The sequence below is a fragment of the Rhincodon typus genome, chromosome 20 (genome assembly GCF_021869965.1).
Source record: "Rhincodon typus isolate 14 chromosome 20, sRhiTyp1.1, whole genome shotgun sequence".
In the NCBI taxonomy this organism is placed as follows: Eukaryota; Metazoa; Chordata; class Chondrichthyes; order Orectolobiformes; family Rhincodontidae; genus Rhincodon; species Rhincodon typus.
Window position 1 is genome coordinate 39,640,698 of NC_063351.1, and position 27,759 is coordinate 39,668,456.

At 42.5% G+C, this 27,759-nt stretch overlaps 1 protein-coding gene across 3 annotated transcripts; it reads left to right on the top strand.

Annotated features, from left to right (window-relative positions):
- sfr1 (SWI5-dependent homologous recombination repair protein 1) lies at positions 1-26,578 on the top strand. 3 transcript variants are annotated; one of them, XM_048608963.1, is made up of 4 exons: positions 1-83; positions 22,707-22,832; positions 24,018-24,452; positions 25,373-26,578. In XM_048608963.1, the coding sequence occupies exons 1-4, from the start codon at positions 24-26 to the stop codon at positions 25,559-25,561; spliced, it is 810 nt and encodes a 269-aa protein (XP_048464920.1). In that variant the 5' UTR covers positions 1-23; the 3' UTR covers positions 25,562-26,578. The 3 variants fall into 3 exon arrangements, with proteins under 3 accessions (XP_048464920.1, XP_048464921.1, XP_020366504.1); XM_020510915.2 differs by lacking the exon at positions 1-83 and adding an exon at positions 22,144-22,189; XM_048608964.1 differs by lacking the exon at positions 22,707-22,832 and having other exon boundaries at positions 42-83.
- Positions 26,579-27,759: the final 1,181 nt, after the last annotated feature.

The window sequence follows — 27,759 nt, forward strand, 5'->3', positions numbered from 1 at the left end:
GTTGGTGCTCTCTGGGGGAGAGGATGTCTTTGTCAGAAAGAGTTCCCATGGAAAAAGGAGAGACAAAGGATTTCCTCAAACTGGTAAGAACCATGGATGTAATTCTATGTGAACACTGGTTTTCTGGTTGAACCTTAATTTCTTTTCATATTTGTAAAGATCTGATGCCAGTGGAATGAAAAATCATTGCTTCATGATTTTCAGGTTGTCTGTATGCTTAAATTATGTTTTAAAGCAGAACTGCAGGTGCAGTCTCACCAATGTCCTGTACCAAATTATTGAGATTTGATTACCTCTATACTCCATCCCGCTTACAACAAAGGTCTACTACAACTTGCCTACTGTACCTGCATGCCAATATTTTGAGAGTCAAATGCAAGGACACCAAGATCCCTCTGTACCACAACATTCTGCAGTCTCTGAGATAGTAGGAACTGCAGATGCTGGAAAATCTGAGATAACAAGCTGTAGAGCTGGATGAACACAGCAGGCCAAGCAGCATTTTTTCTGATGAAGGGTCTAGGCCCGAAACATCAGCCTTCTTGCTCCTATGATGCTGCTTGGCCTGCTGTGTTCATCCAGCTCTACACCTTGTTATCTCAGATTCTGCAGTCTCTCTCCATCTAAATAAAATACAGTGTTTCTGTTTTTCCTATCAAAGTGGACCTCAAATTTTCCCACATTAGACTCCATCTGCCAAATTTTTGTCCAGTTACTTAATCTATCTACATCATTCTATAGATCTTTGTCTTCCTAACAACTTGCTTTCCACCACAGCAAACCCCACCTCCCCATCTTCATCAAATTTGGCTCCAATACAATTGGTCTCTTTATACTGATCATTGATATAGGTTGTAAATAGTTGAGGTCCCAGCACTGATCCCTGTCACACTCCACTTGTTACAGTTTACCAATCTGAAACTGACCCAGTTGTCCCAACTCTATTTTCTGATGAAGGGTCTAGGCCCGAAACATCAGCCTTTCTGCTCCTATGATGCTGCTTGGCCTGCTGTGTTCATCCAGCTCTGCACCTTGTTGTCTCTCTCTGTTAGTTAGCTTATCTTTTATCCATATCTCACCATTGCTTTTGTGCAGTATCCTTTTATTTGGTATCCTTTCAATTATTAAAACAAATAATACAAAGAAAGATAAGAATTTCTGCTCAGGCACAAAATGGACTTTGGAAGTGTTTGTGATTTCAGTCCCACCCCAAGTCCTTTAGCAACATTTCATCTTATTCAGCTTCATACAGTTCTGATTCGAGAGTGTAGCATCGCATGATTAATACAGTCCCACTCACTGACAGGGAACAGGAGGGTGTGGAGGAAGGAATAGGGAATATGTTCGAAGAAATGTAATAATACACCCTTAGTGTACTGACTGGCTTGTTGTAATCATTTGACCTCTACCTCTGCTGTACATGCATTTGTGTGCAACATGTGGATAGCCATTAAATATATCTTTTGAAACCTGGTGTCAGACTAGTACAACCGAAAACGTGGAATTGCAGAACTGGAAGAGAGTGAGAAAATGAAAGAGACAGCAAGGAAGGTGTAAATCAAATTACTGAATGAGTCTAAATGGCTATTCATTTTCCACTCCCTGGTACTACGGAAATGAAAGGAGATATGAGTTAGAATTGGAATTTTATTCACTCTCAGTGGCAAAACTGTGAAGGAGCAACAGGATTGTTTCAACAAGAAAGCCTGAGCACATAACAATTGCAACCCTGCCGACAATGCTGGGGAAAAAATGCTATCAGCTCTATTACAGTCTAGATCTCAGCAAGAAATATCAGGGAGAAAAGATTTTCAATGCTTTGAAGACACACTTTTAGTCCCGTATTTATGCTACATATGAATGGTATGTGTTAACATCAGAGTTCAGGAATGAGGGAGACTGTTTATCAAGATGTGATCACACTGAAACATCAAGTTGAATCCTGTGCATTTCGATAACTGAAAGTTGATCTCCTCCGAAATAATATTGTCTTAAGCATAAGTGATCCTAAAGTGAGAGCAGGTTTGTTGTAAGAGGAGACATTTACTTTCAAGAAAACTTTTGACAATGCAGAAACTCTGAAGTTGACAATTTTCAGCTAGAGCGTATAATGGGAGAGCAGATAATGGTTTGCATTACGGTGAGAGACATTCCAAGCTGAAGAAATATTTGCATAAAACCTGCTAGTGGTTCGAAAAGTAGTGTAAAGAATGCACCTACACAAAGAAGAAATCACCATTATTTCAGGACCAACAGAAATTCTTATAATGACTTTAACATGTAAGAGTTTTTTAAACGAAACGGAAACTGATAATTTTAATTGCACTTAGGATTTTTTTCCAAGATGTTTGGGTGGCATCCTGAATATTAACTCCTGTAAACTTCAGGAAGATTAACAAGCCCAAAGTTTAGCAGAAAAGCAATGACGAAGAGAGTATTTATTGAAGTTCTGCTATGAGTTACAAACTAATTTAAATATTCAGCAAAAAAGAAAAATTTTCTACTTAAATAATTGCCAAAAAGGACCTTTTGCCTCCACCCTGGACTGAATCTTTCAATCCTCTGAAGTAGGGTGGTTGTTTAAATACATTCAAGGGGCTATACAAATATCAGTTGCTATCAAAGAACTGGTCACGTGCTTTCATTGCTCAGACCTTTTGAGTATAGGGGTTGGGACATCATTTTGAGGTTGTACAGGGCATTGGTAAGGCCTCTTCTGGAGTACTGTGTCCAATTCTGGTCGGCCTGTTATAGGAAGGATAATGGAGGGTTTGAGTTATAAAATGAGATTGGAAAGGGTGGGACTTTTTTCACTGAAGTGTAGGAGGTCAAGGGGAGACCTTATTGAGGTTTATAAAATCATGAGAGGCATAGATAATGACAAAGGTCTTTTCCCTTAGATAGGGGAGTTCAAAACTAGGGGGCATATTTTTAAGGAGAAAGATTTAAAAAGGACATGAAGGGCAACCTTTTTTTTATAGAGAGCGGTTTGTGTGTGGAATGAACTGCCAGAGAAAGTGGTGGATGCAGGTACAGTTATAACATTTATAAGACATTTGGATAAGTATATGAATAGGAAAGGTTTGAAGGGATATGGGCCAAGCACAGATAGATGGGACTGGTTTAGTTTGGGAACATGGTCAGCTTGGACTGTTTGGACCGAAGGGTCTGTTTCTGTGCTGTATGACTCTGACTCTGACTCTATGGTTGTTGGTTACAATTGGCAGCAGGCAGGGAGACTTCAGCAAATCGTTTTTAGTGATTTTAACTCCACTGACATCAATGCACAAGCAGAGGAGAATCTATAAATGTCAGCCAATGTCTGAGACACCATTTATACTTCTCACAATCTGTTTTATGTCACCATCACCTGTCAGTGAGCTCTACAAATATCTGATAGAGAAACAAACTGCACTGTTGTTGATACTTAGTGTAAGGAACCCTGCACTGGCCCTTTAAGGAATGGCTTGCTCACCACAGTAGTCGGAACAAGATTCTCTTTCAGGGATTTATTACCAGGGCGTTGTCCCGGGCGTTGTCTGTTACTTTACTCTGCAAGAATTAGGAGCCACTGGCTGCCTCTGTTAGAGAGTGAATCAAACTCACAGGAAATGTAGAGGGTGAAGCCTGATTAGCAAGGTGCGTTGGCAGCACTGCAGATGATGCCCACTATCTGTGCCTGCCAATCAAACCATGAAGGGATCATTCAGAAATCAGGTGATTCAGGAAGACACAGTTTGATTTCTGAAAGGCCTTTTGAGACTTCAGTACTTCCAAAAGCACCCTACAGCCAGTGAAGTAATCTTCCTGAGATGTTGCCACTGCGGAACTGTAGGAAAATTGCCAGCTAATTTCCGCAGTGAAATCCCACAGACATTAATGATGAAAATTGCAGATAATTTGGTTTAATGGTGTTTGTATTTTCTGCTAATATTTATAAATCAATCAATATTGCAAAAAAAACACTCCGGTCATTACCACATTGGTTTATGGGAGCTTGCTGAATACAATTTGTTTGCTTCGTTTCCTACATCACAATAGCGCCTACATTTCAAAAATTCCTTCACGAGCTGTGAAATGCTTCCAGACGCATGGTGATTATGAGTAAATAAAATCCTTTAATCTTAGGTTGTTTGCAGGATAAATGTGGCCTTTTCACACCTTGAAGGACTTGCCTGCTTTTTTTTAAAATAATGGTCATTAGATCTATGCACCAGTTTAAGAGGACCACATTCTCAGTACCGACCCTTTGATGGTGTGGCACTCCCTCAGTACTGACCCTCTGACAGTGCAGCACTATCTCGGTACTGACCCTCTGACAGTGCGGCGCTCCCTTGGTACTGACCGTCTGACAGTGCGGCGCTCCCTCGGTACTGACCCCTGAAGTCATACATAGCCCAGACCAGGTAAGGGGGGCACAGTCCCTTCCTTACAGGGTATTAGCGAACCTAATGGATTTGTGTTACAATTGATGATAGTTTCATGATCACCATTACAGAGACTACCTTTATATTTATTCACTGAATTTAAATTCCACCAGATGATTTAGTGGGATTTAAAATGGCTTTACCAGAAGATTAGTCTGGATTACTAGTCCAGAGATGACTACACTACTATCTCCCCTTCTTTTTATTCACTTGTGGGATGTGGGTGTCGCTGGCTGGCCAGCATTTGTTGCCTGTTCTTAGATGGATAATATTTATTAATATTACCCCTTTATATCATTATTGCTATGTATAGATAGAGCAAAAATAAGTCAACTGGCCCTCCAAACAAAAAATTATAATATTCAAAATACTAATGTAGAATAAGTGTACTTTACTGTCAAAAACTGAATCATAAACTTCAAAAACAAAAACAGAAATTGCTGGAAAAGCTCAGCAGGTCTGGCAGCATCTGTGGAGAGAAATTAGAGTTAATGTTTCAGGTCAAGAACCTTCCCTTAATTTCTGTTTTTGTTTCTGATTTGCAACATCCGCAGTTCCTTCAGTTTTCATAAGCTTCAAAAGGCTGGATAATGCACTTGAACATTTCAAATATCAAAATATCCATGATCCCAGACCTCCGCAGATATCATTAAAGTTAATGTTTTGTAAATCTCTAAAGTTGGTTTTACAAAATAGCACTTCTGTGTACTTTCATATTTTTCCTGAAAGAAAAAGACTTGAGACTCAGTGTCTGTTAGTGTAAATGTACAGCATATAGCAGGTAAAAGTGAATGACTCACTTCCGTCTGGTACTGCATGACCTATATCTACTCTGAGCATAATTGGCACAAAAAAACGTCGCAGTGGCTTGAAGTTTTTCTCAGAATTCTAAGGGTCTGTGCTGAACTATTTAGACAATATTTCCCTTTTATCTATATCATTGTGATTTCCAATGTAAAATTCCTGGTTTCCAAACAACAGGTTCTGTTACAAAACTGTTTAGTTTTGTTGCTGGAGAATTGGGTGTGGTGCAGACAGCTGTTATTTGGTGAATCATAAATTAAATTCAATATCTTCAGGGCTGTTTATACAATGGAGAGAGAGTGGTGTGGTAAATAGTTCAGGAAATACTCAGTCTGGAAAATTTCTGTTGAATGTCTGTTACCAGGAAATAGTGAGACAGGTTACATCCATCACTATCCAAGTTCCCAGGAATATTTCCGGTCTGGATAAGGTTGGAACATCTCCTATTGGAAGAATCCTTGGATTTTTAATTTTAATTTTATCATTCATAGAATGTCGGTATCACTGGCTGGGCAACATTTATTGGTCATCTTTAATTGCCCCTACTGTGATAGCTGCCTTCTTGAACTATTGCAGACCTTAGCCCACAAGGATACCTGCAATACCATTACAAAGGGAGTTCCAGGATATTAGTGACACTGAAGGAATGGCCACACAGGGTGGAATCACGCTGAGGTGCTGGGGGTCTGTCCTGCTGGTCAGAGAAAGTGAGAGACCTGCTCTCCCATTTTACAGGGAGGCCCACTGAACCACACAGCAATCAGGCAAAGCTGCTGTTGGGACAAGATGCCAGGAGCAGTTGTCTTGCACAGCAAGTGTTGCCAGTCAATCTGAGGCTAGCAGCTCCTATACTCAGTGGCCACCCAACAGAGGGTGCAGCTGGTGTAACCCCTGCTGGAGTCTCGGGATCGCAACAATAAGGTGTGTGTGCACATGTGGGTGGGGGTGTGTGTGTGTGTGTTTGTGGCTATATGTGCGTATGCGTGCATGAATGTGTATGTGCGTGTGTATGTGAGTGTGTGTGTTGGTTGAAGATTGTGGGGAGATGGGACAGAATAGTCAGCAGCAAGAACAGGTTGTCGGCTCTCATCTAGCTCCCCACTCTCTGCTGTCTGGTCCCTCGATCAGGTCCTGAGTACTTTGATTGAAGGACGCTGCCCCACCACCTCCACAAAGGGGCAAAGTGCCCACTGGGGTCATGGCACCAGGTCCTTTAGTGGATGGGTTAATTCCAGTGGTAGCTGGATAAAGTCTTTTAAGTGGTCGGTAATTAGCCACGAAATTGGAGGTGAGGCAGGAGGGTTGGCCATAAGTCTTCACACATACAACTTGAATCTGGCGAAGGTTGGAAGGCAATGGGATATGGATACAAAACCATCCCTGCCCTTCCTGCTGCCAAGTTTACCTACTTTGGAATCAAAAGATTCTGTTCATGGTCCAGGTCAGGAAGTTGGGTGGCTTGGAAGGGAACTTGTTGTGATCCCAACATCTGCTTCCCATGTGGTAGAAGTTAAGGGTTTGAACAGTGCCGTTGAAGAAACCTCAGTAAATTGATCATGTCAGATTCTGTTCAATGGATCTAGAAATGTTGTATTTGTCGTATAAATCTTGGCTCTCCTGGAGTTGAGACAATAAACCTGGAGGAACTGGGGTGTGTTCAGAAACTGAGGGTTTGGTATGTGTGGGACTTCACAATGCACATTGTCCCAAACTTAAACCAACATCAACATCTCAAACCTTCTCAATAAAGGGGTTTCCATAGAACATTGACATAGTTGAATGGGAGGAGGCCATTCAGCACATTATCTTGGTGTTGTCTCCCATAACCCCAAATACATCTTTCCATCATATTCCTCTATTTCAATATTTATCCCACCCATTTTTGATATTTTCATTTCTGCCTCTATGATGAAAGATTCCTCTTCCGTTCCTCTTGGAGTAAATTCTCGCTTTCTATTCTCTACTTCCTTTGTCCATTATTGGATAATAATCTTTCACTGTTTACCTGGAGTAATGCCCAGGCTACTCTCCCCTTTAATAGTAGCTCCCTGTCTCAGTCCTATTCTCACTCTCCCCTTTATTGACTGCTCCCCTCCCAGAAACATCTCACTGCCGTGGCTCCCAGTTCTGACTGAAAGCCTGGCTCTCACACTACTAAATCTTCCTTCTCTACTTGAACACCAAACATCTGATCGCCAGTGTCCCTTTCACTGTCTCTCTCAATCTCTCTTTTATGGAATCATAGCATGATAAAGCATAGAAGGAGGTCATCTGGCCTTACATATTTGTGCTGGCCTATTGGTAGAACAATCCAACTAAGCCCACTCCCTGACTATGTCCCTGTAATTCTGTAAATGTCTCATTTCAAGTACTTATTTGTTATGTTTTGAAAGGAGAGAGGAATGGGAGAGGGCTCAGAGCAAATTTCGCTGAGGAAGAGTTCAAGTTTATGACAAATGTGTGCAGACTCTATTGTGTCAGCAAGAACTCACATTGTAGTGATTGTAACGAGGTCAGCCAGGTGGACCTCATAGCAAGGCCCACCCAGAGCTATTTGCTTTACAAGCAAAAGTAGAGGCAAAAATCAGAGGGTTGGAAAGCGAAGGAATCATCAAACCAGTCCAGTTTGTGGTATGGGCAGCATTGGTTGTACCAATTATGAAGCCCGACAGGTCAGTTTGCTCTTTGTGGGGATTTTAAACGAATGGTAAACCACTTTTTGCAGCTGGATAAATACCCAATCCCTTGCACAGAGGATTTATACACAAAGCTGGCAGGCGGGGCTTGTCCTTCACGAAGCTGGACATCAGCCATGCATACCTGCAATTGACGTTAGATGAGGATTCCCAGAAGCATGCTACAATTAATACCCATAATGGTTTGTACCAATATAGGAGACTGCTATTTGGGATATCATCAGCCTGTGTAATTTTTCAGCGGACGATGGAGAACGTTTTACAAGCTCTAACCCAGGTTGGCATTTATCTACATATCGTCATAGAATCATACAGCACAGAAGCAGACCCTTTGGCCCAACCAGTCCATGCCGACCAAAATCCCAAACTAAACCAGTGCCACCTGCCTGTGCTTGGCCCATATCCCTCAAAACATTTCTTATTCAAGCACTTATCCAAATGTCTTTTAAACGTTGTAACTCTACCCACATCCACCACTCCCTCTGGAAGTTCATTCCACGCATGAACCACTCCCTGTAAAAAAAAGTTGCCCCTCATGTCCTTTTTAAATCTTTCTCCTCTCAACTTAAAAAATATGCCCCCTAGTTTTGAAATCCCCCAAGCTAGGGGAACGACACATGCCATACACCTCTTTCTATGCCCCCCCATGATTTTATAAACCTCAACAAGGTCACCCCTCAACCTCCTACATAACATGCTAATAACAGGGAAGATCAATAACGAGCACTTGGATAACTTGGACATAGCCCTTAGATATTTCTCCCAGGTGGGCATACATCTTAGAATGGAAAAACATGTGTTCCAGGCACCCCCAGTGACCTATTTGGGCTACAGAGTCAAAACGACTGAGTTACACCCTTTGGAAGATAAAGTGAGGGCAATCAAAGGTGAGTGGCTCCTACGACTGTATCGGAGATTAGGTCTCTCTTGGGGCTGGTGAATTATCACGGAAAGTCGGAAAGTTCATACATAACCTGGTCTCCATCCTGGTACCTTTTTATCAACTCCTAAAAAAGTGTCAGCCTTGGAAATGGTCGCATAGCCAAGCCATAGCTTTCCAGGAAATGAAGTAACAGCTATTATCCTCTAAAGTGTTGGTACACTATGATCCTAAGCAAGATCTGGTATTGACATGCGTTGCCTCTCCATTTGGCTTTGGGGTAGTATTAGCTCATAGATGATCCAATGGAGAGGAACACCCAATAGTGTATGCATCCAGGATTTTGGCTAATGCAGAACGTAAATACGCCCAGATAGAGAAGGAAGATTTGGCAGTCATATTTGGAGTCAGGAAATTCCACCAATCCTTTATGGATGTAAATTTATAATAATAATGGACCACAAATCCCTGCTAGGCCTACTTAAACAGGTCAAGGAAGTGCTGCCCCTAGCTTCAGGCTGAATTCAGTGGTGGGCTGTGATACTAAGTGTGTATATTTAGAAGCTGGAACACTGTCCAGGAGGCCAAGTAGCAAATGTGGATGCATTGATTCACCCCCACTGTGGCAGATACACAACCAGTGGTACTACCACTGGACTCAGAGGGGAGGAATGTAGTGATTGTAACAAGGTCAGCCAGGTCGACCTCATAGAATATGAGTTCCCTGATTGTGGCTATTAACCTGGTCTAATCGGGGAGCCCTGGCTGGCAGATTATAAACAGGAGTGTCAGAGGTTCTGTTCACTCTGAGAGCTGGCTCTGAGGGACCTGGGCCAGTGTTAAAGACTCTCCACGTGTAAATAAAGGGTGACTTGGTGATGGAATACTGATCTTTGTGGAGTAATTTCAAGTATCCGCAGCCAGTCTGCAGACAGGTTCAGCTGACAGAGTTCCTCAATAACCACCATCCTCAAAACAGCCTTATTGCTTTTATCCTGGAAGATTAGAACTGTACACCCTCTCTTTGAAAGAGTTATCAATTTAGTTTCATCGTTGTCCCTGCAGCCCTTCAAATATTTCTTTTAAAACCTTAATAGACTCTGCCTCCCCAGAGATGCTGCTGGAACAACACATGCCTCAACAACTCTCTGTACAAAAACAATGATCTGAATCACATTTTCCTTCTATTACTTGGTGATAAACATAAAAACAATCTTCCACCCAGTTGCTGACTCATCAACCAGTGAAAATAATGTGGATAATATTTGTCTTATTGAAGCTGCTGTTGTCCAGATCCTTCTCTATTCTAATGAAAACTGCCCAAGTTTGTCTTGACATTGAATTCAATTAAAGCTTCTAATTCCTAGTATTGAAGTAGTAAAATCCAATCCAAAATACTCAACCTGTCCTCATAAGACAGTCCGTCCATGCCCATAATCAGCCCAGTGAACCTACTCTGGACTGCCTCCAATGCCAGTATATAATTTCTTAGATAAGGGGCCCAAGACTGTTCACAGTATTCCAACGGTGGTCTGACTAGTGCCTTTATAGTTTTAGCAAAACCTCCCTATTCTTATACTCCATTCCCTTTAAGTTCCATTTGCCTTCCATAATTGCCTGCTGAACTTGGATGACAGTTTTTTTTTGTGATTCATGGACAAGGACACCAAAATCCCTCTGCTCTGTAGCTTTCTGCAGTCTTCCTCCCTTTAAATTCAAACATTCTAAAATGTTGGACAATGAGTAGTGTGGATCTTGCAGCTGCTACTGAGTTTCAGGCTTATTTCTAGATTTCTTATACTACTTGAAATGTAATAACTATAAGACACAGAGAGTGGTTTGCGTGTGGAATGAATGCCCAGAGAAAGTTTGGATTTGGATAAGTACATGAATAAGAAATGTTTGGAGGGATATGGGTCAAGCACAGGCAGGTGGGACTAGTTTAGTTTGGGATTGTGGTCGGCATGGACCGGTTGGACTGAAGTGTCCGTGCTGTATGACTTTATGACTCTAAATATATGTCCTTCCTCTGTCAGACTTTCATCTTGTAAGGTGATGGTTTGTGCTGATGGTGGTTTGCGGTGTCCCACCAACAAACATCTGAATCTACATCACAAACAGATTACCTGGTCATTATCATGAAGGCATGTGGAAAGTTCTGGATAAGACCAAAACATTCAAGGCATCCCCTCATTTCATGTTGGTCATTGTATTGCAGATTGGTGCCTTGTCAGATGTTTTCTTGTCACCAATCGCATTAAGAAGGCTGTGTAATGGCTCCAGTACTGTTTTCCTTCTGTTTTTCAACCATATTCTTGTACAGAATTGAAATCAAAACATAGATTTAGAAATCAGGAGCCAGCTATACAGAAAGTGACACATTGTTGTAGGTATCAAAAGTGGTTGAAGTGTACCTAACTCAAAACTGGGATCTGTTTAAAATTATAAAAGAACAACCATTATATACAAGGAAAGGCATTTAACATCATAAAGAAGTGATTGTTTTAAGTTGGCAGTGTGGAAATCTGTTCGAAATCACAAAGCGGACATGACTACTGTGATGTACATAAAGCAGAAAATCATCTAATTTTGTAACAAAATAATTACTGTTTGCAGATAGAGTGAAAAAATGTTTTAAAACACAAAAGTGATCACTATGAAATCTGCAATGCGGAGGAATTGATTAGCCTTGCGAAGAATGTGATCACTGTTGAATGCGTCAACAAGAGACTTGTCTAGTTTTGCAAAGGTTTACAAAGTACTGTAACATCATGTGGACACCTAAGTGGCTGTCATGATTACAGAGTGTATAAACATGTAAAACAAACTATGATCAGGGATCTCGTCATAAGCTGTGTCCCTGTGCGTTTACTTGATTAATAAAAATTGTTGTCTTGTTCAGACATTCAATTGTTTGTTTCTAATATCACTTGACCACTACAACACACTGGAAATCTCAACACGAGTATGCATTTAGCTGAGGACAGACAGAAACCTGTTCAATATGCAAAGTCTGAAGGCTCATGTGAAGGTTACAGAACGTGAACAGAAAATTGAATTCTTGTTTGCTGATGACTGTGTTCTCAGAGAACACAGGGGCCATTCAGCTGCTTGTTGACTTAGAAGACTTCAGCCTTACAGTAAGTCTGTAAGAAACAAAGATCCTGTACTGCTAGCCACAGGCAGCGAGATCTCATGGTCACAATCCACACACACTCACACCCACCACATTCAGCTCAGAGGTTCTGCTGTACTGAAATTACCCTCTCCAACAACACCATGTGATAATGAAAATGCTCATTGCCTGGAAGCAGCAAGCTCAGCTCCAGGCTCTGGAGAAAGTATGGAGTTTGTCTCAGAGCAATGACTAAACATCGCCTAAGATAGTGAGTTCTTGCATCACTGATCTTCCAGCATCATGTAAAATAACAAGATGCAGCGGTTCAAGAAGGCAGCTCACTGCTAGCTTCTCAAGGGCAAGTAGGATGGGCAATAAAGAAATGCTGGCCAGCAGCAATGCCCTCATCCCATAATGATAGAATCCCTACAGTGTGGAAACAGGCCCTTCGGCCCAACAAGTCCACACCGAACCTCAGAGCATCCCACCCAGACCCATTCCCTCTATACACCCATCTAATCTAAACATCCCTGAACACTATGGGCAATTTAGCACAACCAATCCACCTAGCCTGCACATCTTTGGTCTGTGGGAGGAAACCAGAGCACCCGGAGGAAACCCACGCAGACACGGGGAGAATGTGCAAACTCCACATAGACAGTCACCCGAGGGTGGAAGCAAACCCAGGTCCTTGGCACTGTGAGGCAGCAGTGCTAACCACTGTGCCACCGTGCCGCCCCAAACAACTTGTTGGGACACAACAATTAGAAGTCAACTGAATTTAAAAAATCCCAAATTTGGATTAAAAAAAAATCTGAAAGCTACACGCAGAGATTGCAAGTTAGGGGCCCCAGTATACAGGGGGAAAGAAACAACCTTGGAGAGATCAAATGGAAATGGACAAATGTCCTTAGACAACACCTTCTAAACTCATTACCACTATCGTCTCGAAAGTAAAGGTGAACAGATAGATAGGAACGCCACCAACTGCAAGTCCAAGCCACTCACCATCCTGACATGGTAATATATCACCATTCCTTCAGTGTTGCTGGGTCAAAATCCTGGAACTCCCTCCCTAATAGCATTGTGGGTCAATCTACACCACATGCACTGTAGTGGTTCAAGAAATCAGCTCGCCACCACCTTCTCAAGAGCAGCTAGGGGTGGAGAATAAATGCTGGCCCAGCCAGCATCACACTGATCCCATGAACAAATGAAAAGAAGACCCTCATTAAGCAATATAAATATTTGAGGAAAATAGTGTTAGGTCTCTATGGGTCAAATGGGCAGGCAGATAGAGCATCTGTGAACAATACAGCAGCAGAAAGCCACCAGACTTTAGCAACATCTTCTCCCTTTTTGCTAAGAAGAAACAAAGTAACAAAGCATTGCAAGGCAACTTGCTAATTTCACTCATAAGCTACTGCTGCTAACCACGAACTGACAGAATAAACAATTAATGTGTCGTTTACCTGTGTCCGCAGTAAAGAACTGACAGGATTTGGAAAGAAGGATATCAGTGATCAGAACGACTTGCAAGAAGCAAAAGTTCATCTCACTGAATCCTGTGGACTGGTGCTTTTGAACTATGTTCCCCTAATATTTGTCTACCACCCATAACATCTATGGTTTTTATTTGTCTCTGTCCGTCTTTGGCTGTGTGAAGGGGTTTAAGGAGACATAGAATTTAAGTTAGAGAGTTAAAAATTGATAACACGTTTTTTTTGTCTGTGCTTAGAACTGATTTATTTGTACTATACAGTAGTTTCTTGTTAAGTAGAGAAATCTGGCAAGTGTATTTCATTAACCTGAGTCCATTAGGGAGGTAAATTAGTGATTCTGAGTAATTTGATTAAATCATTAACTTTTGTGATGGCCCCAGTAGCAGTGGAGGCTCAAATATCAGTGCACTTTCCCGAGTGGGTTTCGACAGTATAGCATTTACAACCAGATCTACAAATCAAGATTCAGTTTAACACCATATATGAGGTGACACCAATCCAGATAATGAACAACTGGTCTCCTTGCTGTGCACACCTCTATCAAAATATTATTTGTGGGAGGGTCACTGGGTGTAATTTGGCTGCTTTATTTGTGACTACACATCAAACAAATTTCTTTGGCTGCAAAATATTTTGTGACATTTAGCGGTCATGAAAGGTGCTATTAAAGTTTGTCTGTCTTTCTGGAGAATTCCAAAGATTCACAATGCTTTCAGTATGGAAAGTTCCCCTTAACTCAGTCAAAAAAGGTGGAACTCTTATTCTAAGACCATGACCCCTGTGAAATCTGCTAAGAATTTAAAATGGGTCATTTTTCTAAGCTAGAGTCTCTGGGCCCATTCTAATCAATGTCTCCCGACAGGATAGTGCTGTTCACTCAGGAATCAACCTTGTGAACCACTGCTTGTTCGACTCTAATGCAAGTAAATCCCTCTATTGGAGCAGGGGACAAAAACTGTACAGAGTGCTCCGTGTATGGCCTCACTAAGCTCATGTATAACTGCATTACAGACTTGCTTGTACAGCTTCAGGATGTCTGACAAAGCTTTGAAATACTTGAGAAGGGGTAAAAGCATTTAAATAAAATGTTCAAGATTAGAAAAGAATTTGAGCCTTGATAATGAGAGGCTATTTCCACCATTCAGTGACTCAGCACCAAGTGGATAAGTTGAGGATTAGAATGAGAAATGATAATAGAATACTTGGACACACAGTTCTTAGATCTGAAATCCATTACTGCAAGGATTTACAGACGGTAAGCCAATTACAACACTGAACGAATAGTCAAAAACAAGAAAGGACTTGCATTTCTATAGCACATTTCATAACCTCAGGGCTTCTCAAAACCTTTCATAGTCACTGAAATGCATATGCAGTATAGTCGTTGTTGAAACATAAACCCAAGAGGGCCAATGGACCAGGAATTCCAGCCACAAAAGTGGAGAATGCAGAATGCATTCCCAACTTTCAGAAGGAAAGTAGACCAAACACTTTAAAAAGATCAATTTAAAAAGATGTGTGAAAGTGAGGGGCTGTTTTCAAGGTCATTTCAGGGAGAAAGAGAGGGAGAGAGACAGACAGCAAGGAAAAAATGCAGTCAGAGCCAGGGATTGAAAGAGGCAGAAAGAGAGAGAGTGTACAGTGGTGATAAATCAAATGGCTCATTTCTGCTATAATATTATTGGATTCTAGATGCAAATAATTGCTTGGTATTACAATCACCACTGCATCCCCATGGCAACACCATGACCAATTTAAATGAACTTGCTTGATTTGAATTTAATTGGTTAATTAAGACAGTTAAGAATTTCTGCTGCATCTCCCCACCAAACGTTGTCCAATCAATCAGCACCATCTCCTCACGCCATATGAATTGTTACTTTCTTTCTTGAGTTTTTAGGGACCCGGGTTCAATTCCAGCCTCGGGCGCCTGTCTGTGTGGAGTTTGCACATTCTCCCTATGTCTGCGTGGGCTTCCTCCGGGAGTACCAGTTTCCTCCCATAACCCAAAGATGTGCAGGGTAGGTGGATTGGCCACGCTAAATTTCCCAGGGATGTTTAGGTTAGGTGGGTTAGACATGGGGAAATCAGGGGCAGGGGAATGGGTTTGGGTAGGATGCTCTTCATAGGGGCGGTGTGGACTTGTTGGGCTGAATGGCCTGTTTCCACACTGTAGGGATTCTATGAATTTAACTAACTGTGGTGATCAATCTTTATCAATGAGTCAAATGGCCCAGAAATATGAATCTCTAGTGGTCTGGAGTCATGGAAACTAGGTGCACGAGTAGGCCATTTGGCCCTTCAAGCTTTTAATATGATCATGGCTGATTCTCTATCTTGATGGCATATTCCTACTTTCTCTCCACACCTCATGATGCCTTTAACATCTGAAAACTTGTCTGTCTCTTTCTTGAACATACTCATGACCTGGCCTCCACAGCCTTCTGTGGTAGTGAAATCCACAGGTTGACCACCATCTGAGTGAAGAAATGTTTCCTAATTTCAGTCCTTAATGGTCTACCCCATATCCTGAGACTGTGTCCCCTGTTTCTGGAGTCCCCAACCTAGGGAAAGCATCCTCCTTACATCGGGTCTGTCCAGCCATTCAGATTTTATACATTTCACCTAGGGGTGAGAATGTCACCCACAAAACCAATCTTACTCTCTCCAGACCTCACTATGTGGTTGCTACAATGGCTTCAGTCTCAAAAATTGGAATGAACTAAAGTTCATTTCAAGTATGAACTGCAGGTTAAAGTTCCAGGTAAAAATCGATCTTGAACACCCATCTACAAATACAACCTTCATGATTGGTGAAGGGTTAACTTTTAAATGTGGGGCATAAATCCAAGAGTCAGGGGAAAGTGCACCTTAACAGGGTGAGCACCACCTGTTGTTACCTTAACCAGAGCTAGCTCCAGGCCCGGAGCAAAAGAAAACCACATCAGGAGGCAGGTTGAAACAGCCTAGGGCTGTTATATTCCAGGCTGAGCCAGCGCTGATACAGGTTAGTGCAAGTCTGAGGAAGCAAGCCTACAATCAAAGAATACTGACTGAGAAACTACACGCCTCTTCCTGTGGAGGCACTCCGGTAGGGAGGTGCTCAGCAGATGATTGAATGTCAGTGTTCTTACAAAACTGAGGGGTAGAAGTCTGTCAGTGACCCCTACACAGGAGGTCAGATGGTTAGGAAGGAGAGTAGGAGGAGCTAGGAGAGGAAAAGTGAGGTGAAACAAGGAAATCCGTGGGTGAGGTGGGGTGAGGTGGGAGGGGAGGAGTGGAGGTTTGGGAGGGAGATGGAGGGGCAATGTGTCAGAGAAGACAGTGGTATGGGAAAAACCCTGCTTCTGTTGTTTTGGTGAAATGCCTTTGATTTGGAATCAGGGTTATAAGGAGACTGTGATGGAATCACAGGGAAGCCTTTTTCACTCAGAGGTATCCTTCAATGGGATATTTAGCCTCAGGAAAGGCTGGAAACTGAGCTGTCCTGACTTATCACTGATGTGAAGCCAAAGGTAGACTGGGGACCAGGGTTTCAGGCACAAAGCTGTCAACTAGGCCAGACTCTGTAAGAACAGCAGATTGCCCTCCCCAAAAGCCATGAATAAACCAGATGGGGTTTTAGGACAATCTGGCAGTTTCACAGTGACCACCACTGAGACTAACTTTTTATTCTAGATTTCTTAATTAATTTAATTTAAAATCTCCCAATAGCTGTGGAAGGATTTGGAGGAGCGCAGAGATAGAAAGAGCTGTAGGGGCTGGAGGAGGTTACAGAGATAGGGAGTATTACAGGAGTTGGAAGAGATTGCAGGGGTAGGAGGTGGTTACAGACTTAGGGTCACAGGGTTGGAGGAAGTTGCAGAGATAGGGAGGATTCTAGGGGCTGGACAAGGTTACAGAGATATCAAGGGGTATTGGGGCTGAAAGAGGTTACAGAGATTGGAAGGGGTGTAGGCACTTGTAGAGAGTTTTGGTCTCCATATTTAAAAAAGGATATCCTTGTATTTGAGGTAGTACAATGAAGGTTCACTGACCGGACTATGGGATAAAAGGGTGTCCTCTGATGTGGTGTTGTGTAAATTAGGTCACTATTTTCTAAGGTTCAGAAGAACGAGAAGTGACTTCATTGAAATATACGACATTCTGAAGGGGCTTGACAGGGTTAACACTGAGAAACTGTTTCCACTGATCAGGGAATGTAGAACATGGGACGTAATCTCAGGGAGAAGGACGGATCGTTTAAGACTGAAATGAAGAGAATTTTCTTCACTCAGAGTTATAAATCTTTGGAATTCTCTATCCCAGAAGATGTTCCTTCATTGAATATATTTAAGGCTGACGGAGACAATTATTGGTCTCTCTGGGAATCATGAGGATATGGGAAATGAGCAGTAAAGTGGAGTTGAAGACCAAGATCAACTATGATCATATTAAGTGAGGGAGCAGGGTCGAATCTTGCTCCCATTTCTCATGTTCTTGAGAGCCCTCAGGAGCTTTCTGTACTTGGCCTCGCCACGAGGCTGGGAAGTTGTCTCTCATTTTAACAACTCCTTCTGGACTGTACACCATTGTACCACCACCTCTGCTGGGTCTGTCCTGCCAGTGGAACAGGACATAACTAGGGCTGCTATAGTAATGTCTGGGACATTGTCTGTAAGGTATGATTCAGTAATCTAGAGATCAAGGGGAGAGAATGAGGGTGGAGAACACACATTCCAAGATTAAACAACTCTCTCAGCTGCAATGGGGTCAGTTTGTGGTCACACATTGGTTAAACTCTGGCTGCTTTCTCTCTGCAATAGGCTGGAGGTTAAAATCAGAGTGACAGGAACAAAAGAATAGAATGAAAGCATTAAGAGGGAGATAATGAGATAAATATCTAGAAGAAAGATTATATTGAGGCTTCTCTAAAACCCAGTGATCATCACCAGAATTAAACCTGCTTCATATATCAAAGCACTAAGTAGCAAGAGAAAACATGCCAACATTCAATCTGTCAGACACCTGCAGCATACCCTCAGGATGATTCACTGGAGCGCCAGGTGAGAGCAAAGCAGTGAGCTGCCCTAACATCACACACTGAATGCACACAACACAAAACATTCAGCATTTCCCTCAGGCACAGCATTCTGTGGCATATCACTCATCATAGCAACATCAGCATCGCAGGGCAGGGTGAGGCATGTGCTAAGTATTTCACATTTCTTAAGGCTGTGCACAGAACAGAACAATTAAAACAAAAATTGTTGAATTCATTAAAAGCTGTTCACCTCTTTCTGAAGTTGATTCTTGAAAAAAAATATTGAAGTTCAATCTGCAACAGACATGGGAACAGGAGAAGGCTAAACAAACTCTCAAAACTGTCACTCCAATGAGAGCACCTGAATTCAGGTCTCACTTAAGGGCTTTAGCACAAAATCCTACAGCAGAGTTGCAGAGTCAGTTCTGACGGAGTGCTGCACTGTTGGAGAGTCAGTACTGAGGGAGTGCTGCTCAGTTGGAGGGTCAGTACTAAGACAGCATTACAATGAAGAAAGGCAGCGAAAGATAGGTGGGTCAAAGGACAGAAGACAGCAAATAAGATTAAAGGTTAATTCTACTGTTCTGGTTGTTAACTGTGACTAAATATGGCAGGGCCAGTACTGGGTCCTCATTATTTACAGTTGAGATTAATGATTTAAATGAAGGTACTGAGTGTAACTAATCCATGAGATAAGACAGCAGGTCAGGCAGCATCGCCTACTCCTCAGATGCTGCCTGACCTACTGTGTTCCTCCAGCCCCACACTGTGTTATCTCTGACTCCAACATCAGCAGTTCTTACTATCTCTATCTAATTCATGACACAAGTTCCTACAGAAAGTGATGGGACACAAAGACTGAACTTTTACTTACTGGTATTGGGGTTACTAGTAAGTAAAAGTTGTCAGTCAAAAAGTAATGGCAAACTTGGAATTTGTCAAGTTTCCAATTTACAATAGGGACACTAATCAATTCCCAAAGGTATAGGAGCAGGTCACTTGGCATCTCAAGCATATCCCATCATGCAGTAAGATTATGACTGACCTATGACCTATTTGGACATACCTGTTTTGACCCTTCTCACCCAATAATGAAAGTCTATTAACCTCAGATTTGAAATAATCAATTGATATATGTCCAATTGCCATTTGAGGAAGAAAATTCAAAACTTATACCAAACTTTGTGTGTAAAAGGTTCCTAATTTCATTCTTGAATATTCTGGTTCTAGTTTTTAGATTCTGCCCTAGATTCCCAACCAGCTGAAATAGTTAATAAAAACCGCAATAACTGTGGATGCTGTAAATTAGGAACAAAAACGAAGTTGCTGGAAAAACCGTGGTTCTGAGCAAGGGTCACTGGACCCGAAACGTTAACTCTGTTTTTTCCTTCACAGATGCTGCCAGACCTGCTGAGCTTTTCCAGCAACTTTGTTTTTGTTCCTAATTTACACCATACGCAGTTCTTTCAGTTTTTATTATCTATTTCAGCTGGTTGGGAATCTAGGGCAGAATCTAAAGCTAGAACCAGAATATTCAAGAGATAAATTAGGAACCTTTTAGATAGGGTAAATAGGCAGAAACTATTTCAGCTGCAACAAAAATAAAGTTGCTGGAAAAGCCCTGGTTCTGAGGAAGGGTCACCAGACCTGAAACGTTAACTCAGAGATAGTAGGAACTGCAGATGCTGGAGAATCCGAGACAACAAGGTGCAGGGCTGGATGAACACAGCAGGCCAAGCAGCATCATAGGAGCAGAGAGGCGTTAACTCTGCTTTTTCCTTCACAGATGCTGCCAGACCTGCTGAGCTTTTCCAGCAACTTTATTTTTGTTGCAGCTGAAATAGTTTCTGTTTATTTACCCTATCTATCCTCCTTCCTATCCTGAAATTTTCAATCAAATCATTCTTGGACCATCTAAATTTGAAGGAACACATAGGAACAGGAGTAGGATATTCAGCTCAGCATTCAATATGATCATGGCTGGTTAAACACTTGAATGCTTTTTATCCACCTCATCCCCATAACTCCCTATACCACTGGTAATCATAAATCTATCAATGATCTTGTGCAATAGCGGAACAGGCAACAGGATTTGTACCATTCTTTTGTTTTGTTTGCATATCCTTTGGAAGGTGTTACACTCATGCCCTTTCAGCTTGTTCATGTTGATGTAAAAGATGTCGATGTCCTTTCTGAAGAGCTGTGTCATTCTCCACAATATCCTGGGATGTCCCAGATGTCCTCGTTTTTCAAGGACTGCAACTTCCCCTACACAGTGGTCAAAAATGCCCTTGATCGTATTTCTCGCATTTCCCGCAACTCATCCCTCACATCCCCTCCCCGCAATAACAACGAAACAGAATCCCCCTCGTCCTCGCATACCACCCCAACAACCTCTGGATCCAATGGATCATCCTCCGGCACTTCCGCCATCTGCAATCTGACCCCACGACCAAAGACATTTTTTTCTCCCCACCCTTATCTGCTTTCCGGAGGGACCACTCTGTCCGTGACTCCCTTGTCTGCTCCACACTCCCCACCAGCCCCAGCACTTTTCCCTGCAACCGCAGGATGTGCTACACCTGCTCCTACACCTCCCCCCTCACCCCCATCCCAGGCCCCAAGAAGACCTTCCACATCAAACAGATGTTCACCTGCACATCTGCTAATGTGGTATACTGTATCCGCTGTTCCCGATGTGGCCTCCTGTTCATCGGGGAAACCAAGCAGAGGCTTGGGGACCGCTTTGTGGAACACCTATGCTCGGTTTGTGACAAACGACTGCACCTCCCAGACGCGAATCACTTCAACTCACTCTCCCACTCCTTGGACGACATGTCCATCCTGGGCCTCCTGCAGTGCCACAACGATGCCACCCGAAAGTTGCAGGAACAGCAACTCATATTCCGCTTGGGAACCCTGCAGCCCAATGGTATCAATGTGGACTTCACAAGCTTCAAAATCTCCCCTCCCCCTACCGCATCCTAAAACCAGCCCAGCTCGTCCCCGCCTCCCTAACCTGTTCTTCCTCCCACCTATCCCCTCCGCCCACCTCAAGCCCCACCCCCATCTCCTACCTACTAGCCTCATCCCGCCCCCTTGACCTGTCCATCCACCCTGGACTGACCTATCCCCTCCCTAACTCCAAACCTACATTCATCTTTACTGGTTCCATCCCCCCTCTTTGACCTGTCTGTCTCCTCTCCACCTATCTGCTCCTTTATCTGAGATAACAATGTGTAGAGCTGGATGAACACAGCAGACCGAGCAGGAAGGCTGACGTTTCAGGCCTAGACCGTTCTTCAGAAATGTTCAGAGATCTCTTCAGAGATTTCTGAAGAAGGGTCTAGGCCCGAAACGTCAGCCTTCCTGCTCCTCTGATGCTGCTTGGCCTGCTGTGTTCATCCAGCTCTACACCTTGTTATCTCAGATTCTCCAGCATTGGCAGTCCCCACTATCTGTGAATAACTATTAACATCTTATTGCTGCTAGGAGCTTGCTTTACTCAGAGTTTCCCACATACTAATTATAAAAGCCCTTAATGGAGATGTGGTGAGTAGGTCCTAAGCATGTTAAAGCAGTGATGCTGATGAGTTTCCATATTCAGCACAACAGCGCCACTGCGCATGCGTATGAATCGCGACCGACTACAACATCCAGAAGACTCGGCGGGTCAGGCGCGTGCGCATTGAGTTCGGTGATAGGGCATGCGCAGAGAGTAGTCCGCGTAAGGCGGGAGGTGAGTGTTCGAACAGTAAGTCCCCAACCGTCATTGGTACCCTCCGACAGTGCGGCGCCCCCTCGGCACCGACCCTCCGACAGTGCGGCGCCCCCTCGGCACCGACCCTCCGACAGTGCGGCGCCCCCTCAAGGACAACAAATGCTGGCCTTGCAAGTGATACTTGCAAAGAAATGCCCTTTGTAAAATCAAGTTTTCTAATTTTTTTTAATGTTGTCATACCTTCTTTGGTTCTCTCACATCACTGTCACATTGCTATAATTCTGAAGTGCTCTTTTAAAAATTGGGATGGTTACAGTAGTAATGAGAGGGAACATTATTCTCAGCTGAAATACTGTACCTGATGTAGTAAGCAATGATGCTGACATTGGGGTCTAAAATAGTTTAAGATACCAGTCCCAGCAATAAAAACCTGTGTCATCAATGAGCAGAAAGACTCAGAGAAAACGCCGGGTGTGAAAAGACTTTTAAATTTTTATTACAAATGAAACTTCATTTACCTATTTTTCATTGTCAGATCGTGAAGGAACAAAGTGCAAGAATAGGGAGTGAGAGCTTCAGTTCCCCTTGTGGCTCTTTGACAGCTGACCAATTGGAATCAGGTGTTGAAACCATAGCTATCAGCAACATGGCAGCAAAAACAGTGAGTGCTGAACATTGAATGAAATATTTGTAGTTGCCATTTGAAAGGGTCCTGATGCTTGTGAGTGTGATACATAGCACAGGGAGTTGAACCTCAGTGTCACAACCACTTTGTGCTGATCACACTGCATCATGCTACAGTTGAAGTAACAGGGCTCTAGGTTTCCCCAAACACCTCCCCTATTGGATTATGTGTGAAATGCATAGAAAATAGGTGCAGGATTAGGCCATTTGGCCCTTCAAGCCTGCACCACCATTCAGTATGATCATGGCTGATCACACAATTTCAGTATCCCACTCCCGCTTTCTCTCCATATCCCTTGATCCTTTTAGCCACGAAGGCCATATTCAGCTCCCTCTTGAATATATCTAACAAACTAGAACTGGCTCCAATAGCTTTCTATGGTAGAGAATTCTACAGGTTCATAACTGAGTGAAGAAATTCTTCCTCGTCTCAGTCATGAATGGCCTACGCCTTATTCTTAGACTGTGACCCTTAGTTCTGGACTTCCCCAACATCGGGAACATTCTTCCCGCATCTAGCCTGTCCAGCCTAATCAAGGTTTTATATGTTTCTGTGAGATCCTCCCTGCGCCCCTTCATTCTTCTAAATTCCAATGAGTACAAGCCCAGTTGATCAAGTCTTTCTTCATTTGTCCATCCTGCCATCCGGGGAATCAGTCTGGTGAACCTTCACTGGATTCCCCCCAACAGCAAGAATGTCTTTCCTGACACTAGCAGACCAAAACTGCATGCAGTACTCAAGGTTTAGACTCACCAAGGTTCTGTATAATTGCAGCTTGAGCATGCGAAGATCGTTCTATTCTACTTTTTCCCTATACCCTTGCATGTTAGTGCCTTACGATTAACGCAGACATACAAATTAGGAACAGAAGTAGGCCATTTGACCCTTCAAGCCTGCTCTTCCATTGCAGCGCTCCCTCAGTTCACATCCTACCCCCTCCCCCGCACTTGGCACATCAAGCTGGATTTTAAGCTTCAGCCTCTACAGCAGGACTTAAACCAGTGAGCTTCTGCCTTGAGGTGTAAATGTTCCTCACAGAGTTGTGACTGACTGAAGTATAGTTTAGCATATTCGTTCTGTTTTGTACCAATTTCTATGGAATTAAACAGATTATAACCCAAGCTGCCAAATCTTGTTGATTTTGTTGTTTCACTCTGACAGCCTTTGAGTAACAATCTCCGAGAGCGGCTGAAGAAATCACGGCGTTCTTTTAACTCCCCATTCATCGTACCAAAGCGGTTGAAGATTGACAGCCAGAGTGAAGGTGGTGGAAAAGCAGACCCTGGCACTGAGGCTGGTGACAGCCAGCTCCCTAATGATACTTGTTCTGCACAGAATGGTGTGACTACAGAAACAGAAAATCTTTGCGAAAGGATGATGAATCAGCAGCCAGATACAAGTGCAGTGGGCAGGAATGAGGCATCTCTGGGAGTCCAGCATGCAACTGAACACCACATCCAGACTCCTGCCAAGTCCCCAAATCCGATCCCTGAAAAGCAGCAACTTCTTGAGGAGAAAGAACAATTACAGAGAGAAGTGAGAGAGAAAGAGGAACTTCTTCGTCGTTTGAAAATGGTTCAGATGTACAGAACAAAGGTAGACATCTAACACCACTTAATATCAATTCTGGGTCACGGTCCATATAATTCTGACCCCTCAGCTCGAGATTGATCACCAACAATTGCAGTGATGCAATGCTGGGTTCTGGGCTTCACTAAAGTTTTAGTATTAGTGCTTGTGTCCCTACAACATTAATTTTCCAGGACACTGAGAGAATCTTGTCTCACCAAGGTACTGCTAATTGCCTCCCTGTATATTCTGCATTTTGTAGTATATGAGATGGTGACTTGTCTCGAGTCAGATTCTGTTTCTTTCCTTCCTCTCTCCCTGGTTTCAGTTTAAAGTGTGGGTTGCCAGCAGTCCTTCATTTTTTTTCTGACATTTCCTTTGACTTCCATGCTAGAAGCTGTTTTTCTTTGTTCCCTAAGACTTTGTACTTAAGAATCTGTACTTTGGTACCTAAGTGGCGAGTTTGTAAATGTTTCACTGTACTATGTGAGTTTATGTGTCAATAAATTTATTCAGTTCAATTCGTTTTGTATATTCACTCGTGGGATGTGGATATCGCTGGCTGGGTCAGAATTTTTATTGCCTGTGCCCAGTTGTCCTTGAGAAGGTGATGGTTAGTCTTCTCAAACCGCTGCAGCCCATTGTAATCTGTGGACCCACAATGTTGTTAGGAAGGGAGTTTCAGGATTTTGATACTGAAGGAATGATGGTATAGTTTCAAGTCAGGATTGTGAGTAACTTGGAGGGGAGTTTGCAAGTGGTTATGTTCCCATTAATCTGCTGTGTGGGTGTTTGGGGTTGGATTGAGAATGACAAAATTTAAAAAACAAATTTACACAAATTCAAAACATTCATAAGTCCTTCTCAGGTTGGAGCATGTACCTGCTAGATTCTAACCATGTATATTTCAAATTAATCACCAACAATTTCTTCTTTTTAAATTCCAGAATAACCTGGCAGAACTAGGATCTCTGATTCAGAAATGGAGGAAGAGCAGCCAGGCCTTGCTGTATGAACTTCAAATGGCCCTTTGCAGTGATTCAAAACTGACTTTGACCCAGCTGATAGACAGTCTGGCAATAGAGGATAGACTCCTGCATTACAATAGACATGAGGAAGATTTCATAGATGGATGAGATGATCACTCCTGTGCTGAGAATCAGCAGCCTTATTCGCAACAATGCATTAGCCAATTCTTTGCAGTCAATTTTCTAGAAGACATTGTTTTTTTGTAAAGATTTTGCTCTGCTGGATTACATGATGTCTTTAAATTCCTGAAGTTGTTTGCTGCTATTTCCTCTATTGAGGAAGGATACAACACCATGGGCTGATCCACTCTGTCTGCAGCCATCATTAATGCTACTGTAATTTTCTGTCACCTTGCTCCCTGGACTAATTCTTTTATCCTGTCAAGGATGGAACAATAAACATGCAAAAAAATGTGCGAGTGCTTTGAGAAGAGGAAGTGGGTATTGACAGCAAAGGAGGAATAAAGGCAAAGTAAAAAGATTTGTAATCTATTCCAAACCAGAGCAAAATGCTGCAGTTTCTGCAAACCTGAAACAAAGATAAATACTGGAAATATACAGCGGCTCGAGAACTGTGTGGAAAGGGAAACAGAGTTAATGTTTCAGAACACTTCAATATAATCCAGGCTGTGGTTTTTATATTACTGTTTCTTGTAGTATGGTTCAGTAAACAAGTGGAATAATTCAAGTGCTACTTCTATGCCAACATTCAGAGACAGCTGAACACTGAGAAAAAACATTTATTTTTTATGAATACAAATTTTAAATTAATCCAGCCAAACGATTGTGTTTTCTACATTAAAGTCTCATGGAAAAATTACATATTTAACTCTGCTATTTATCTTAGTCCAAACCAATGGCTTTAAATGTAGGGGTATTGCTCTGTTTCCGCCAGGATTGGAAAGCTTTTCATGCGTTGTCTTTCCAACTCGTTTCTCAGGATAGCAATATCTTCGGCCTGGGATCGACTCAGTTCCATCAGACGGTTGCGCTGCATCAAGTCCCTGAAACGATTGCGACTGTCTTCTTCGGATTCAACTGGTGCTAATGGGGAAAGAAAAATTAGCATCTCCCAGGGAATTTTGAAATTCAATTTGTGTCATTTGGGAATTGCAAATAGCTAGCATCCTAGTTCAGTGGGTAATCGGGAAGGCAGATGAAATGTTGACCTTTTATTCCAAAGGAAATAAGAGTATATAAACTAGGAAGGTTTTGCTAAAACTAATTGTACTACGGTTGGAATACAATGAACAATTTTGGGCTCCTTACCTAAGGAAAGCTGTACTAGCATTGGAAGTAATCAAGAGAAGGGCCTGTAGGCATTGGTATGGAGGAATAGTTTTATGAGGAAAGGTTGAGTGGGTTTGGCCTGTACTCATTGGAATTTATGGGGGGACTTGACAAGGTAGATGTGGAAAGGTTGTTTCATCTTGAAGGAGAGTCTAGAAGCAGTGGGCATAATCTCAGATTAAGGGGTCACACGTTTAAGAGAGTGAGGAATTTCTTCTGAGGGTAGTGAATCTGTGAATTCATTAGCAGAAGACAGTTGAGGTAAAATTATTTAGTATATTCAAAGCTGAGCTGGATTTATTTTTAATTAGTAAGCAATTCAAAGGTTATGGAGAAAAGGCAGGAAAGTGGAGTTGAGGATTATCAGAGAAGGCATTATCTCTTTCAATGGCAGAGCAGGCTTGGGCTTGAATGGCCTACTTCTGCTATGTCTTAAGGGTGATATGTTTCCTGTGACTCATAATCCTTGGTTGAAAGGGACTGATGATCCAGCTGAATGACTTCAGGAAATGCCAACTAGAAGCTGACAGAGATTGGTTGTCCCTACTTTTCTTCTGACCTTTACTCCCTTTTATTTGTAATTTACTTAGTGGCAGGATGGAGATAGTAATTCGGCGTGCAGCAGCCTCTCACTCTCACAGCACAGCAGCTACTCACTCTGAGGGTGGAGACGAATAACTGTGTGGTGATGACTTAGTGTAATATTACCATTGAGATACTGACAATCAAATATTAATTGGTAAATGCAACATTTGCAGTTTTCTATTGTTGAATCATCATCAACGTGGGACAGTCTGATTGGAAGAGAACAAAATAATCAGTTAGAGAGAGTAGGAACTGAGATAACAAGGTGTAGAGCTGGATGAACACAGCAGGCCAAGCAGCATCAGAGGAGCAGGAAGGCTGACGTTTCGGGCCTAGACCCTTCTTCAGAAATGTTCAGAGATCTCTTCAGAGATTTCTGAAGACGGGTCTAGGCCTGAAACGTCAGCCTTCCTGCTCCTCTGATGCTGCTT

Coding starts and splice junctions, on each gene's coding strand:
- sfr1 (XM_048608963.1), top strand. CDS start 24: ATGTCTTTGTCAGAAAGAGTTCCCATGGAAAAAGGAGAGACAAAGGAT. Junction 84..22,706: donor CAAAGGATTTCCTCAAACTG/GTAAGAACCATG, acceptor TTTCATTGTCAG/ATCGTGAAGGAACAAAGTGC. Junction 22,833..24,017: donor GCAACATGGCAGCAAAAACA/GTGAGTGCTGAA, acceptor TCACTCTGACAG/CCTTTGAGTAACAATCTCCG.